At 39.7% G+C, this 14394-nt stretch overlaps 1 protein-coding gene across 4 annotated transcripts in view; it reads right to left on the bottom strand.

The window, feature by feature from the left end:
* Positions 1 to 256: 256 nt before the first annotated feature.
* Positions 257 to 14394, bottom strand: part of LOC138003111 (neuronal pentraxin-2-like) — a 66135-nt gene continuing 51997 nt past the window's right edge. For all 4 annotated transcript variants that reach the window (XM_068849059.1, XM_068849062.1, XM_068849063.1 and 1 more), the window contains exons 5-6: positions 4403 to 4616; positions 257 to 3476 (exon numbers count right to left, since the gene is read on the bottom strand). In XM_068849059.1, coding sequence (XP_068705160.1) covers positions 3071 to 3476; positions 4403 to 4616 — 620 coding nt within the window. In that variant the 3' untranslated portion in view covers positions 257 to 3070. The remainder of the gene's footprint in view (positions 3477 to 4402; positions 4617 to 14394) is intronic.

The following is a 14394-nucleotide window of genomic DNA, read 5'->3' as shown; positions in this document are numbered from 1 at the left end:
CTAGAACTTTTGCCACTGGCTGTAGCTTTAGTACAGCCTGGTCGTGGCTCACCCTCCCCTCACAATGTTGTTTTGACGCGAGTGTCTGAGCCCATGCGGCAAAACAACATTGTCGGAGGGCAAGTTCATCAATTTTGTCCGAGGCTGTAGGTCAAGTTCATAGTATTGCAATATAGAGATACCATAGGATTGCACAACATTCATTTAAACGCCATAGAATGCTCAAATCGTTTGCGAGGGAAATTTTTGTCTACCTTATTGTTTATTTTTTACATGAGTGCAATAAATACCTTTCAACATAATTTTGCTCCTGGTAAATAACCTACTTTCAAAGCTTTGGCTAACTCAAATTCGATTTTATCGCTGTTGTATTTTCTTGTTGACGTGGAAATGAATACCGGCCTTTTGTGCCTTGTGAAATCGTCAAAAACTATTACAGCAGCCTGTAACCAAGGCTGAAGGTAATGTTTTGATGTTCGCAGGACTTGAAATATACCGGTATAAACAATGTGTCGCAATGTTATTTATCAGTGGTTGTTAATTACAACTGTAAAACTAATGCATCTCACGCTTCCCAGTGGTGTCGTGCAAACTTCATTGTAATATTGATGCTGGGTTATTCACTCTACACTCATCATAGTAATTTTTCTCTTATTATCTGAGATCCTTCTGCTTTGTCAATCAATGACAACAACTATGTCAGTAAGTTTAGTAGCAGCTGTGCAGGTGACTTACACATGTCATATGTCAGAAACTGTTTTATACCACCGCAGGATATTCTTAATATGTTAAGAAAGGACTGTGATGCCTTCTTGTTAACAATAGAAACAAACACCGTTGCTATTATTATTGACAGCATAGGACGTATAAGAATTTTTGATTCCAATTCAAAGAGATTTTCATGGTCAGGTAGTGGTTAATGGAGCAGCCATTCTGTTGGAATACGACATTATTGAGAAAATGGTGCAATATTTGGAAAACGTAAATGGAGAGTGTTAGGTGTTAGTGTCAAATATATATCAGATGACTTAAATAATGCACGTCTTTGTAGTCTTCCACGTATTACGACAGAAATGTGGTATAGCTACCATTGGGGCTTGTGATCAAGGATCTGGTTTTCATCAAAGTGATAATCAGTTCAAAGAAACAAATAAGTTAATAAACTAATTGTATATTTCAACCTTTCCTTCTTTTACCTGTGTGCTAGAAACTGGTTGTACTAAAACAAACAGAACCCTAGCAATAGGCATGACTACTTGGCTCTACTTGAACAGTGAGATTAGTAATGGATCATACCACAACAATTCTCATAATCTTAAGCTGCGAGATGGAGCTGACTCTTCCGGCAGTTAACATCAGCAGGGAGCAAAGCTCTTGTGATGATGATGACGAAAATTTTGTGTAAATATTGTTCTTTCTTAGCCAAACACCACCCCTCTACAAATTAGGGAGACTACCGACGAGATCAAATCAAATCAAACTAAATGTTGCATGATTCTTGACAAAAACCAAGAACCTGAGAAATCAGAGAAAAACCTCTCGGAATGAACTCTAAGTCCCCTAAGTCCCTGCCAACGTGGAAAGTCAAATAGAATACTAGCCTCTGAACAACCACTTAATATTCTCCTTATTTCTCCCCGTCCTTTTGCAATTCAACAAGGCTGTTCAAATACCAGTGTTCACCCGCCCTAAGGCTCATTCCTCTAAACAAAATTGAAACTAAAAATGCAACGTCATTGCTTCGGCACGTACTTCGTGTCTCCATTTGCAAAAGTTGGCCGCGTAGCACTTATATTTCAACGTAAGTCACTATTGGAGGGTAATGTGAAGTGTCATTTTGTAGCCATGTAAACCATGTGAGCATACAAAATAACACTTCACATTACCTTCCAGTGGTTAATTCTGTTGAAATTTAAGTGCTACATGACCAACGTTTGCAAAAACGTAACCCAATAAAAGAGGAATGGTGGGCTAACAAAAACTGTGATCTGGTCAACATTCCTTGGTAATGAGGAAAGGTTACGTTTTTGCAAACGTTGGCCTTGTAGCACTTATATTTCAGCGGATTAACTACTACTGGAGGGTAATGTGAAGTGCTATTAGCCATGTGAACCACGTGAGAGTTAGCCCTACAAATGGAATTGGGCTCACATAAGGAAAGAGAAAACTCTGAACAGGGTGGGAGTTGAACCCACGACCTTCGGATTAGATACATTTTTGCAAACATTGGCCGTGTAGCACTTATATTTCAACAGAATTAACCATTGGATGGTAACGTGAAGTGTTATTTTGTACCCATTTGAACCATTTGAGTGTTAGTCCTACTAACGAAAGTGGGCTCAATTTGCAAAAACATAACCGTTCCTTGATATCTTAAATTCCCAGCGACCTGCTCCCGTTTGACCTTTTAGCTTAGTCGGTAGAGCAGCGGTGATCTAACCCGACGTTCGTGGGTTCAGTTCCCAGCATGGTCAGAGTTTTTCTTCTGTCCTGGTGAGGGCTCAATTCCTTTAGTAGGGCTAACGCTCACGGCACATGATTTACATGGGTACAAATTAGCACTTCACATTACTCTCCAATACTAGTTTTTCCGTTGAATATAAGTGCTTCAAGGCCAACGTGTGCAAGAATGGAATGTAACATTTCCTTATTCCCAAGGTATGGTAACCAGATCTCCGTTTTTGTTAGCCCATCATTCCTCTTTTATCTTGTTAAATTGCCCTTTTTCAATGAGATCTATATCAACACCCTTTCTCATTTTTTGTAATATTGTACATACCAGGAGCCCATCCTGGAGCATGCAACTTCCATACAGCGTCTGTGAAACGGCGTTTTCACAAGTAGGTTTATTTTTAGACTAGCCCTTCCCGTGAATTAGGTCAAAAAACAAAGTCAGTTACGGTTCGGTGACCCTATGACGTCAGCTTAATTTCTTGTAATTGGTCATCGGGCTCCTGTGGGAGTCTCATTGGTGGGAAATTCAATCTAAAAATAACCTTACTTGTGAAAACGCCGTTGCACAAGTATAGTTAAGTTGCTCGCTCCGGGTGATTGGCTCATGACATACTTATCATATTTTAAAATTGGAGGGGCATTTTACTTCCACATTATGGGTTGCCACAAGAAAGTCGGACCATTTAAGAACATCTCCATTGCCGAAGTTACAAATCTCGGACATGCGCAGTATCTCGTCATCACTCAAGACTCTGCTCCACAAATTCATTCCACTGATACTTCCCATAAAGCTCTGTTTCAATTCAAATGAGCCACCTCCGCTAGGCCCTTCAAATAAGCGGTCTTGATCTTGGCCAATCACGAGGACCCCTCCGCCATGAATGACATGTCTCTCTTGAAAACGGCTTCCGTTGTTAATGACTTTGCCGTTAACATTCAGCTTCCAAGATCCAGCTTGATTCTCCCACGTTACACAAACATGGTGTCTCCGTCCATCGTAATAGTTCCCAAGCTTATATGACCTAATGAGATAAGGACTGCTTAAGTTAATAGACGTGTGACCACAGAACGATTTGTACTTTCAAAGACAAAACACTTTTTATGCCACGAAACTGGGCATATATTTGGGTGTCTCTGTTCTGCTCTGTCGTCAAGTTTTTTGTGATTAAAAATACAGTTGTAGAATCTTCCGGTTCCTACTATGTAGAAATTCGTATCTTTCCTATCTAAGCCATTTTAAGACATAAACATGTAGTTTGTACAAGAAGAAGAATTCTGTTCACTATTCTCCAAAATCTCTTTTTGTTCCAGAGATATTCAAGTGTTTAAAATATGCAAATTAGCCAAGTGATGACGTCATAAACTCAACCGAATTTTGATCAAATATGATGAAAATAGGAAATCTCAGCAAATTTGTATCAGAAATGCTTGATTTTTTGCGGTAAGATTCTAGTAGATGTGCTCCACAATACGAGCATACCAGGTTTGCTACCTTGGCAACATACCGGGTTCCAGACCTCCCTGATGTAAAAGGCTTTTCTGGCCACCTTTGGCGTCCTATTTTGACAGTTGCCAAGGTGCCTGAGCTGCATGATTCTGTAAGTTCGAATTTGTAGCCTTGTTAAATGCTTTTCTAGCTTAAGATCACCAAAAGTATTGATAAAAACTGTGAAAAAAATTGTTTCTGTTTAAGCAAGTAATTTTTAAGCGTCCACAATTTCATAAAACAAACTTAATTATCTCCAAAAAATGCATGGTTACGCCCTATTTTCATCTCAAATTCCAATAAGCCAAACTATGATCTACTTTTCTGCGTAGTCATACCCAGGGAAAAAGAATTTTTTCTTATTAGGTGGCACTGTCCTTAATGTCAATTTTCCAATGAGTTTGCCTCACGTACCGCAGAATATGATCGAGAGGGCCATCGTAGTCAAGTGCATGTACTCACGTTTGAGCATTATTTATGGTCAGCTCATTCCTGAACAAAGTGAGCTCGTTAATGACGCCTTGTAATGCATAACTGAACGTAACGCCCCTGTCAGAGTCACTTGTTTGCATCCAAAAGCAAAGTGTAAACATGGAAAGGTTCGGAGACCACGTCTGGGAAGCATAGCTGTCAAGACTTTTGCTTGGAAAATACAAATCATAATTGGACCAATCACCTTAAAAAGAAGAAAAAGAGGATAATAATAATAATCATCATCATCATCATCATCGTGATAACAACTAAATTTATATCTATACATTTTGCATATGTCTTTCTTTTTAGTTTTCGTATCCGTACTATGATGTTTTCGAATGTAATAGATATTTTAGTCAATGCTGCAGTTGTTTACGGCCAAAGCCAGCCAAAGCTATACTCCTTAATCTGGGCATCCAGACGTTCATTCTGCCATAATAATAATAATAATAATAATAATAATAATAATAATAATAATAATAATAATAATAATGATGGTAATAATAATGATAATAATAATAATGATAATAATCCTACTTGGAAGTCTGCAATCTTCACCAATGTAATAGGATCTTAAAGGTGGCTGGTCGAGTAGTGGAACGGTTGACAGGTGTTAAGAGAAAATAGGGCAGAGGGAAAACAATGCCTTGCTGGAAAAAGCGACTCACCAATCAGAAAAACGAATTGAGAAAAGAAATTGGGAAGCTTGAGTCTTTGCAGAATTACACCATTAAAAATAAACACTTAAAAGCTCGATTACAAGCACAATACAACATCAAAGTAAGGGGTTATAAAGTGATCATTGAAACAAAGAGTAATCGCAAAAAGCCAAAAAATAAAACGATACGACAGCAAAGTGGAGCAATACCATCAAAACCGACTCTTTGAAAACAATGGAAAGAGATTGTTTGAACACTTGGAAGGCATAGAAAGTGATGTCAATGAACTACCGGAACAATCGTGGTCAATGGTCAGTCTACAATGTGGCTGCATGATGGGCGGAGTAAAATCTTCTACCACTCTACTCAGTTTTAGTTCTTTAATTCTTTTACTGTCTACTGCCACAATATATCGGATAAACTCTATTCCAATGCCTGAATTGTTCCTGTTTGGCGAATCTGTACATAATGTCGATACAACTTTGATTACCCGGTGGACGAAACCTTCTAGTCTAACCAGCTCGAAGAAGAAATATTTTGGAGCTAAGCTGAGCTACTACCCAAACAGCGAGTCCTGCTTTCAGTTGACAAGAATTAGTAAAAGCGGAGATATTGCCACGAATCCTGGTCCTACAGTAGCAAACACAAGTGGAGTGAGCTCTAGTAGAAAAGTGTGTGCTGGCTGCGCTAAAGCTGTCAGGGTGAACCAAAATGGCGTTGCGTGCTCGGGCTGCTCAAGCGTGTTCCGTCAAAAGTGTTCAGGCATGAGTAGGAAGGATCTGTTATTCTATCGTTGTCATGGATCTTGGTTTTGCTTTACTTGCTCCATGCCTCAATTTACGGATAGCTTTTTTGAGACCTCCGGTTGATTGGTTCATTTCAAACATCAGCGCATATTACATAAGCAATCTGAAGATTGGACATTTAAATGTAAATAGCATTTACGGCAAGGCGGATGAAGTTCTTAACTTACTCAATACGTGCCGATTTGATATATTTTTCATAGCAGAAAGCAAGATCGACGGATCAGTGAGCAGCTCTCTTTTTGCTCATCCTGAATATCGCATTATCCGAAGAGATAGGAAGAAGGGTGCTGGCGGCATGTTAGTCTACATACGACGGTGCATTACATGTACAGCTCTTCGTCGAACAAAACTCGAACCTGAGGGTGTTGAATCGATATGTATAGATGTTAAGGGCTGTGGCAACTCCTGGTTCTTAATTTGTGCGTGTTACCGTTCTCCCAGCAAATGCAAAATTCCTGAATTTTTATCGTGATGTGTTTCAGCTGCTGAAAAAATGTATTCAAAACGAAAGGAAGTCGTGTTTCTTGGAGACTTTAATATTGATATGCTATCGGAAAATGGCTCCTTTGCCAGGTCAAGTTATAACCTTTCGAATTTTTGCGGTCAATTCTGCTTGATAAACATAATATCTTCTCTACTTCGCATCTCCTACTGTTGATGAGTCAGTCTTGACCTTGTCCGCTGATGATTTTTCCAGTCACATCAGTGTTGTTAATATAAACGCGATGGCTCCTAAGATTAATTTTCATTTTCATCCAGTCAGCGAAGCCCATGTTTCTGATATTCTCTCTAATCTGAACATAAGGAAATCAACTGGTCCTGACGGTATACCATCTAAGCTGCTTAAAATAGCTACCCCGGTCATTATTGTACCTCTGACAAAGCTTTTTAATCATTGTATTGGCGTGGGCGAGTGGCCTTATCAATGGAAACTCAGCAACGTTACTCCTGTTTACAAGAAAGAGGATGAGACATCCAAATCAAATTATCGTCCTGTTATTGTCATATCAGTGATACCGAAGGTGTTTGAGAGAATTAAATATGATCAGCTATATAGCGCATTCACTCCAATCTTTTCTGATAACATGTCTGGCTTCCTACGCGGACATGCATGCTGTTCCGCCTTACTTAAACTAACTGTTGATTGGCGCCATGCTCTTGACAAGAAAAAAGATGTGGGAGTGGTTGCTATTGACCTATCGAGGGCATTTGACTCGATTTGCCATAACTTGTTACTAGCGAAACTAAAAGCTTATGGCGTTCAAGACTCTGCATTAAAACTGATTAAGTCGTATCTATTAGGCCGTCTTGAAAGAGTTAAATGCAATGGGAACGTGTCTGACTGGCTCCTCTTTCGTTGCGGAGTGCCGCAAGGGAGCCTTCTTGGCCCGCTTCTCTTCAATATTTATGTGAATGATGTTAATTACTCAGCTGGGTTTCCTCCCTACTTCTTTATGCCGATGACACGATGACTTGTCCATCGTAATTGAACCGACTCTCAAAATCTTAGGTGTAACATTGGACCGCGACTTGTCTTTTAAGCCCCATGTTACGATCATGCTGAAAAAAGCATACGCTATGATAGCTGCTCTACGTAGGATTAAGCGCTTAGTTCCATCAAATACTATGATCTCTCTGTACAAAGCCTACGTGTTACCGCATATTGAATATTGTAGCCCGCTACTACTAGGAATATCTAAATCTTTGAAGAATACCATCGAACGAGCCAATCACTATGCGATTAAGTCTTTACTTAACCTGGGTAACTCGGCTACCTATGATCTATGCTTAGCTACGGCCGATATGGGCACGCTTGAACAAAGACGCATCGTACAATCGCTCATTTTATTTTTTAAGTGTTTTAGACTTAACGGCCCAAATTACATTTCTCATTTTTTTATACCTAGGATAACTAATTATAATTTACGAGGTAATGGCCTAAATGTTGTGCAGCCATCATATAACAGCCTCGTTATGCACAACTCATTTCTGTATCAGATTGCCCACATTTGGAATCAATTATCAGCCATAACAAAATCCTCGACCACTTTGGCTCAATTTCGTTCTCGTCTGAACGGTGTTGAATTTGCAGGGTGCCCGTGTATGAACTGTATACGCTAGCTATTCTCTTATCTTAATGTTTGCACTAGTTTCTTTTTAAACTATCTTTTAATGCAGTTCTGGATTCTTCTAGAATTTTTATTTTTTATATGTAAATAGTAATTGTGTTAAAGATGAAACAACAACAATGATATTCAATGTCAGGAGAAATGTAGACTCGGAAAAATATCCGAGTCCCAGATGGGATTTGAACCCACGACCCTCCGTGATCTAGTCGGATGCTCTAACCACTGAGCTACTGGAGACTCTATGGTGTGCAAGGGTCAATTTGTGGGTCTCGACTGGAACCGCATCGCGCGGCTACACAGCCAAGTATTGACTAGCATATTTGAAACTCACTAACAGCATCGCGCTGTCACATTAATGCATATCAGTCGAGACCCACAAATTGACCCTTGCTCAACATAGAGTCTCCAGTAGCTCAGTGGTTAGAGCATCCGACTAGATCACGGGTCGTGGGTTCAAATCCCATCTGGGACTCGGATATTTTTCCGAGCCTACATTTCTCCTGACATTGAATATCATTAAATAGTAATTAGTTATGGTATTGTAAATAGTCGTGCGTTTTTAACATGAGCCACTGGCTCGGGAGATTTGGGCAACCTCTCCCTACGTTTGCGACTTTAAATAAAGTTACCTTACCTTACCTTACCTTACCGGATGCCGAGGCATCTCAACAGTTTTGGAAGGGAATCTGGGAGAAAGATGTTAAGCATAATGATAAAGCCGATTGGATAGAGACTGTTGGGACAGAAGTGGGTAAGACTACTGAGAAACAGGTTGATTTTAGTGCGACAATGGAAAGATGGCGCACCTGGGTACTGGGTTAAGAACATAAAGTGTCTGCATCAGAAAATGTGACAAATGTTAAACAACTGCCCTGTCTCAGGGAATGTTCCTGCTTGGTTGACCAAGGGAAGACTGTCCTCATAATGAAAGATAGGACCAAAGGAAATAAAATTACAAACTACAAACCCACTACCTGCATGTCTGCCAGTTATGTGGAACCTGTTTACTAGCATCATTTCAGAAGAAATCTACCATCATATTGACACAACAAGCGATTACCTGAAGAGCAAAAAAGCTGTAGAAAGCGACCAAGGGGCACAAACGATCAGCTCGTTATTGATAAAACCATCATATGTAACTGTAAGAGAAGGCAGATTGGTCTCGCCATGGGCTTGATAGACTAATTAAGACACGAAAGCACTCAACATGATCCCTCCTTCGTGGATCCTAAAGTGCCTGGATGTCTCTAGAACTGCTGATAACATGAAACTGTTTCTTGAGAACAATATGAAAAACTGAGAGAAAGAACTGATGGCAGGAGGAGAAGGGATGGGAAAAGTGAAAATAAAGCTTTTGATTCTTTTTAAACCACGAGTAGATGTAAGCATTGAAAAAATTACCTCAGATGATTATGCTAATCTCTGCTAAAATGTATCTGAAATACATTTTAGCAGATATTGTTATTGATAACACAAAGGTTATACTGGTTAATGTTTATGCACCAAACGATACAAACCAACAGGTTGTATTCGTGAGGGGGCTTTCAAAAAATCTGCTCAGCAAATATGATAATGAAAATCTTGTATTGGGGGGCGATTTCAATTGCGTAATCAGCGCTTTAGACAAAAGAGGTGGTAAACCCGTTGGTATTAGAAAAGCATCGACCATTGAACTGAACGCTTTGATTAAAACGCAAAATCTGCTCGATACGTGGCGTTACAAAAACCCGCACTCCTTTGACTCAATTGAATGGGACTTTATCCAAAAATGTCTTGAGTCTTTCAATTTCGGACCAAATCTTAGGCAATGGATCAGTGTGTTTTACAAAGACATCTCCACTTGCGTCGTTAACAATGGTGTTGCCTCTAAACTCTTCTACTTAGAGCAGGGTGTTCGTCAGGGTTGTCCCCTTTCGGGCATACTCTTTGTTATTGCCATGGAGCTTCTTGCCCAAAGTATAAGACGGTCAAACGACATTAAGGGTATACATATCCAAGGAAATGAAGAGGTCAAGCTCGCGCAATACGCTGACGACACAACTGCCATTCTTGCCGATGTCCAGTCAGTTTCTAATTTATTTGATTTAGTCTCAGCGTGAGAGGCAAAATTAGAAATGTTATGGCTTGGCTCTATGCGCCATCGAAAAGACGCAATTGGTAATCTCCAAATTAGCGACGATCCTGTTTATGCGCTCGGAGTTCATTTTACTTTTAATATTGAATTGTCCTATAAGAAAAATTTCTTTGACAGATTAAGTTCCCTTAAGTGTCTGGTCCCGAAGAGACCTATCTATATACGGTAGAATAAATATTGTTAAAACATTGGCCCTCTCCAAACTTGTATTCATCTCCAGCGTTATGGAGACTTCAAAAAAAATTTGCAACAGAGGTTAATAAAAGAGTGTTCGATTTTATCTGGAAGCAAAAAACCGCTAAGATAAAAAAGACAACCCTCATCAAGAATAAAGCAGATGGCGGTCTTCGTATGAAAGATTTTGTTCTTTTCGATAAGGCTTTGAAACTAACTTGGGTTAAACGGCTGTGCTCCGCCTCAGACGCACTGTGGAAGTATATTCCAAAATCACTCCTCTCTACTGTTAGTGGCACTGGCCTCTTTCAATGTAATTATGACTACAACCTTTTTGATCTTACTGGCCATTTTCCGGAATTTTACAAACAAATTATTCATCATTGGCAAGGAATTGTGTCTACGACACCTCGCAGCAAGACCGAAATATTGTCTCAGATAATATGGAACAACAAATTCATTACGATTGAAAAAAAAAAAAAAGGTATATCTGCCTCATTGGCACCGAGCAGGGATAAAGAAAATTTCAGACCTTTTTGACGAGCATGAAAATTGCTTCTTGTCTTTTCTCGCCTTGCGTAATAAATATACGTTAACTTGCAACTTTTTACAATATCATGGCCTTACATCCGAGAACCCGCAAAGTTGGAAGAAGCTCGTTCACGCTAACTCAGGCGACTCTACTACACCCTTGCCGCCAATCTGTACTAGATGTTATACATAAAACTGTTAACCCTCGAAAATCTTCCTCCTCCCACCTCAGAAAAAAAGTCTTATCGTACGCTATCGCAAAGGAGAATTTAAATAAAATTTATCTTCTGCCGTTCAAGGCCACAAAAGAAGTTAAATTGGCAATATTCCAGCACAAAATTATACACAATATTTTAGCCACCAACGGTATTCTATACAAAATGAAGAAGGTTGCTTCACCGTCCTGCGCTTTCTGTCCCTCTGATAGTCAAAAAATGCATCATTTGTTTAATGGCTGCCCGCAAGCATATTGTTTTTGGGACAAGTTCCAAACTTGGTATTCTACCGTAAGTAACGCGCATATACTTCTCTCCGAACCAGAGGTATTATTTGGAGTTACTCGTCCCTGTACGGACCGCTTGACCCTCAACCATCTCATAATGCTAGACAAATATTTTCTATACGTAGCGTAATGTGTAAGTAGGTTAGGCCATAATAAGTATATGAAATAATTAAATATAGCACAGTTTTTAATAATAATAGATAATAATTATAACCAACGTAAAAAGCGTATGTGAACATCGCACTTAAGGCTGTACGTAGAGTACTGTAAATTGGTTATATGTAATGCTTAGATTGTATCACAGCATGTAGATATTGTAATGTGTAGATATGTAAATGGGTAGTTTGTGTCCTGTAAGTTTTGTGTAATTGTAATTGTTGTGAGAAAATTAAAAAATAAATAAATAAATAAAAAACATAAAAAAACCAACAACAAAAAAAAACTTGGAATTTTTCAAGGAGACATTCTATCCCCCATTCTTTTTGTCATTATAGCTTGATCCCCATGCTCCTTGTTCTCCGTAAGGTCAGGGCTGGGTATGATCTCAGTAAAGGTGGTGGTGGCTCAAGAATAAATCACCTCATATATGGATGACCTAAAATTATTCGAAAGGACTAAAAAATAGCTGCATACCCTTATGGATACGGTCCGTATTCGCAAGGACATAAGAATGGAGTTCGGGATTAGTAAGTGTGGGTGCTGATCATGCAGATAGGGACTGACTGGTACATACTGAGGGTATCGAATCCCCATGCGGTGAGAAGATAAAAGAGATTGACCGAGATATTGGCTGTAAATACTTGGGTATTCTGGAAGCAGATGACACTGAAGTAGACATTTATAACAGAATACATAAGGCGGATTAAGAAGATCTTAAAGTCCCATTTAAACAGCACAAATTTCATAACTACCATCCATTCCCGAGCTGTATCCCATATAAGGTATGGTATGATGTTGATAGCCTGTATATCAAGAAACCCGAACGGGGGCAGGGGCGACTGATTAGTGTGGAAGACTGTGTCTTGATAGAAAAGAACTGCCAGTATGTATATGCTGCAGAAAGTAATGAGAAAATGATGAAAGCTGTAAAGAGAGAAGGAACCGTTGACATCGGAAAAACAAGAGAGAGCGTACTAGGAACCAGAAAAGAGAATTTGGAAAATAAGACCATGAACAGTATATTCTTCAGGAACACCGAGTTTAGGGATGAGAAAACGTGGAGCTGGTTAAAGAAAAAATGTCTGAAGAAAACAACTGAAGGTAGTATCATGGCTTCACAAGAACAAGCCATCAGAACAAGGTCAATTAAACATCATATTGACAAAGAGAACATCTCCCCCTTATGCAGGCTATGTGGAGAAAGAGACAAAACAGTTGCGTGAATGCAAATACTTGGCTCAGACAAAATAAAAGAAATGGCGCCACGATAAAGTTGCTCAGGTCATATATTGGCAACTGTAAAACATATGACCTGGAACATGCAGGTAATTGGTATGATCATAGCCTACAAATGATGTTTGAAAATGAGAAAGTGAAAATCCTCTGGGATATGAAGATTCAAACAGATAAGGTCATGGAGCACTTCAGACAAGATATAGTGGTTCTTGAGAAAGAGAGTAGCCATTGTAATATTATAAATGTAAAATGCCATTTTCACACCCATGTTGTTGAGAAAGAGAAAGAAAAGGTGGACAAATATCAGGATCTGAAAAGGTAATTGAAGAAGATTTGCAGCTGCAACAAAGTGATGGTGATTCCCATAGTAATAGGATCTTTTTGTACGATCTCAAATAATTTCAACTATTGGTTAGTTAAGACCAGACATAATCTGAACCTTGGAACCCTCCAAAAGGCCTGCCCCCTAGGAACGGCTAGGATTTTGAGATATGCACTGAACATCTAAGGTTGAAGGTTGCAACTTGATACTCAGTTGAACATTACCAGCTTTTTGAAATCATTTTAACCGTGAGATGACAAACAATAATAATAATAATGAGAGGGCATCCTGGCTAGAGGATTGGAGTACAAGTTCAACAGATGTGCAAGAAGATATCAGCATCACTGTGGAGGATATTAGAAATGGAGTGAGCAAGATGGCAAACTGGAAGGTAACCGGCCCCGATCTTGTTCAGGGGTTCTGGTTTAAAAAAACTGACAGGATTGCACTCTAGATTGCAAGAATGCTTGCAAGACTATATATGTCAGGGGAATGTACCAGAGTGGATGGTCAGAAGAAGAACAGTTTTGATACAAAACGACACAGCGAAGGGTGCCCAGGCCAGGAACTACCGCCCTATTGCCTGCCTACCCTTGATGTGGAAGCTCTTGACAGGCGTTATGGAAGAGAACTTAGACCACCACTTGGAAAGGAATGCACTGCTAACAGATGAACAGAAGGATTGCAGGAAGGGACCCCGAGGAACTAAAGATCAATTGCTTGTAGACAAGGCAATCCTGAATAACTGCCGGAGAAGGTTAACAAATTTATCAATGGCTTGGATAGACTACACGAAGGCATATGATGTGGTACCGCATTCATGGATCCTGAAATGCCTGTAGATGGTTGGGGCTGCCAAGAATATGATCTCTGTAATCAGCAACAGCATGGTGAACTGGAAGACAGTATTGGCATCAGGAGGAATGCCTCTCGGGAAGGTGGACATTAGGAGAGGAATTTTTCAAGGTGACACCTTGTCACCACTACTGTTTATAGTGATCATGTTACCCTTGACCCTAGTACTACGAAAAATGACAGCTGGATACAAACTGGCAAAGGAAATGAAGCCCATTAACCACCTACTATTCATGGATGACCTGAAGCTGTACGGAGCTAGCAAAGATCACCTAGACTCACTTGTTCAAGTAGTAAGGATCCTCTCGCAAGACATTAAGATGTCGTTTGGGCTAGACAAGTGTGCTGTCCTGGAAATGAGAAGGGGAAGACAAGTTGGCAGTAGCGGAATAGAACTACCCGACGACCAGCATTTCGGGAAAATAGAGGAGGAAGGCTACAACTACCTTGGAATCTTACAGTTGGACCAGACT

The sequence above is a fragment of the Montipora foliosa genome, chromosome 5, assembly GCF_036669935.1.
Source record: "Montipora foliosa isolate CH-2021 chromosome 5, ASM3666993v2, whole genome shotgun sequence".
NCBI classification, from domain to species: Eukaryota; Metazoa; Cnidaria; class Anthozoa; order Scleractinia; family Acroporidae; genus Montipora; species Montipora foliosa.
Note: the sequence above shows the minus strand (reverse complement) of the source record. Positions and strands in the feature narration are given on the sequence as shown.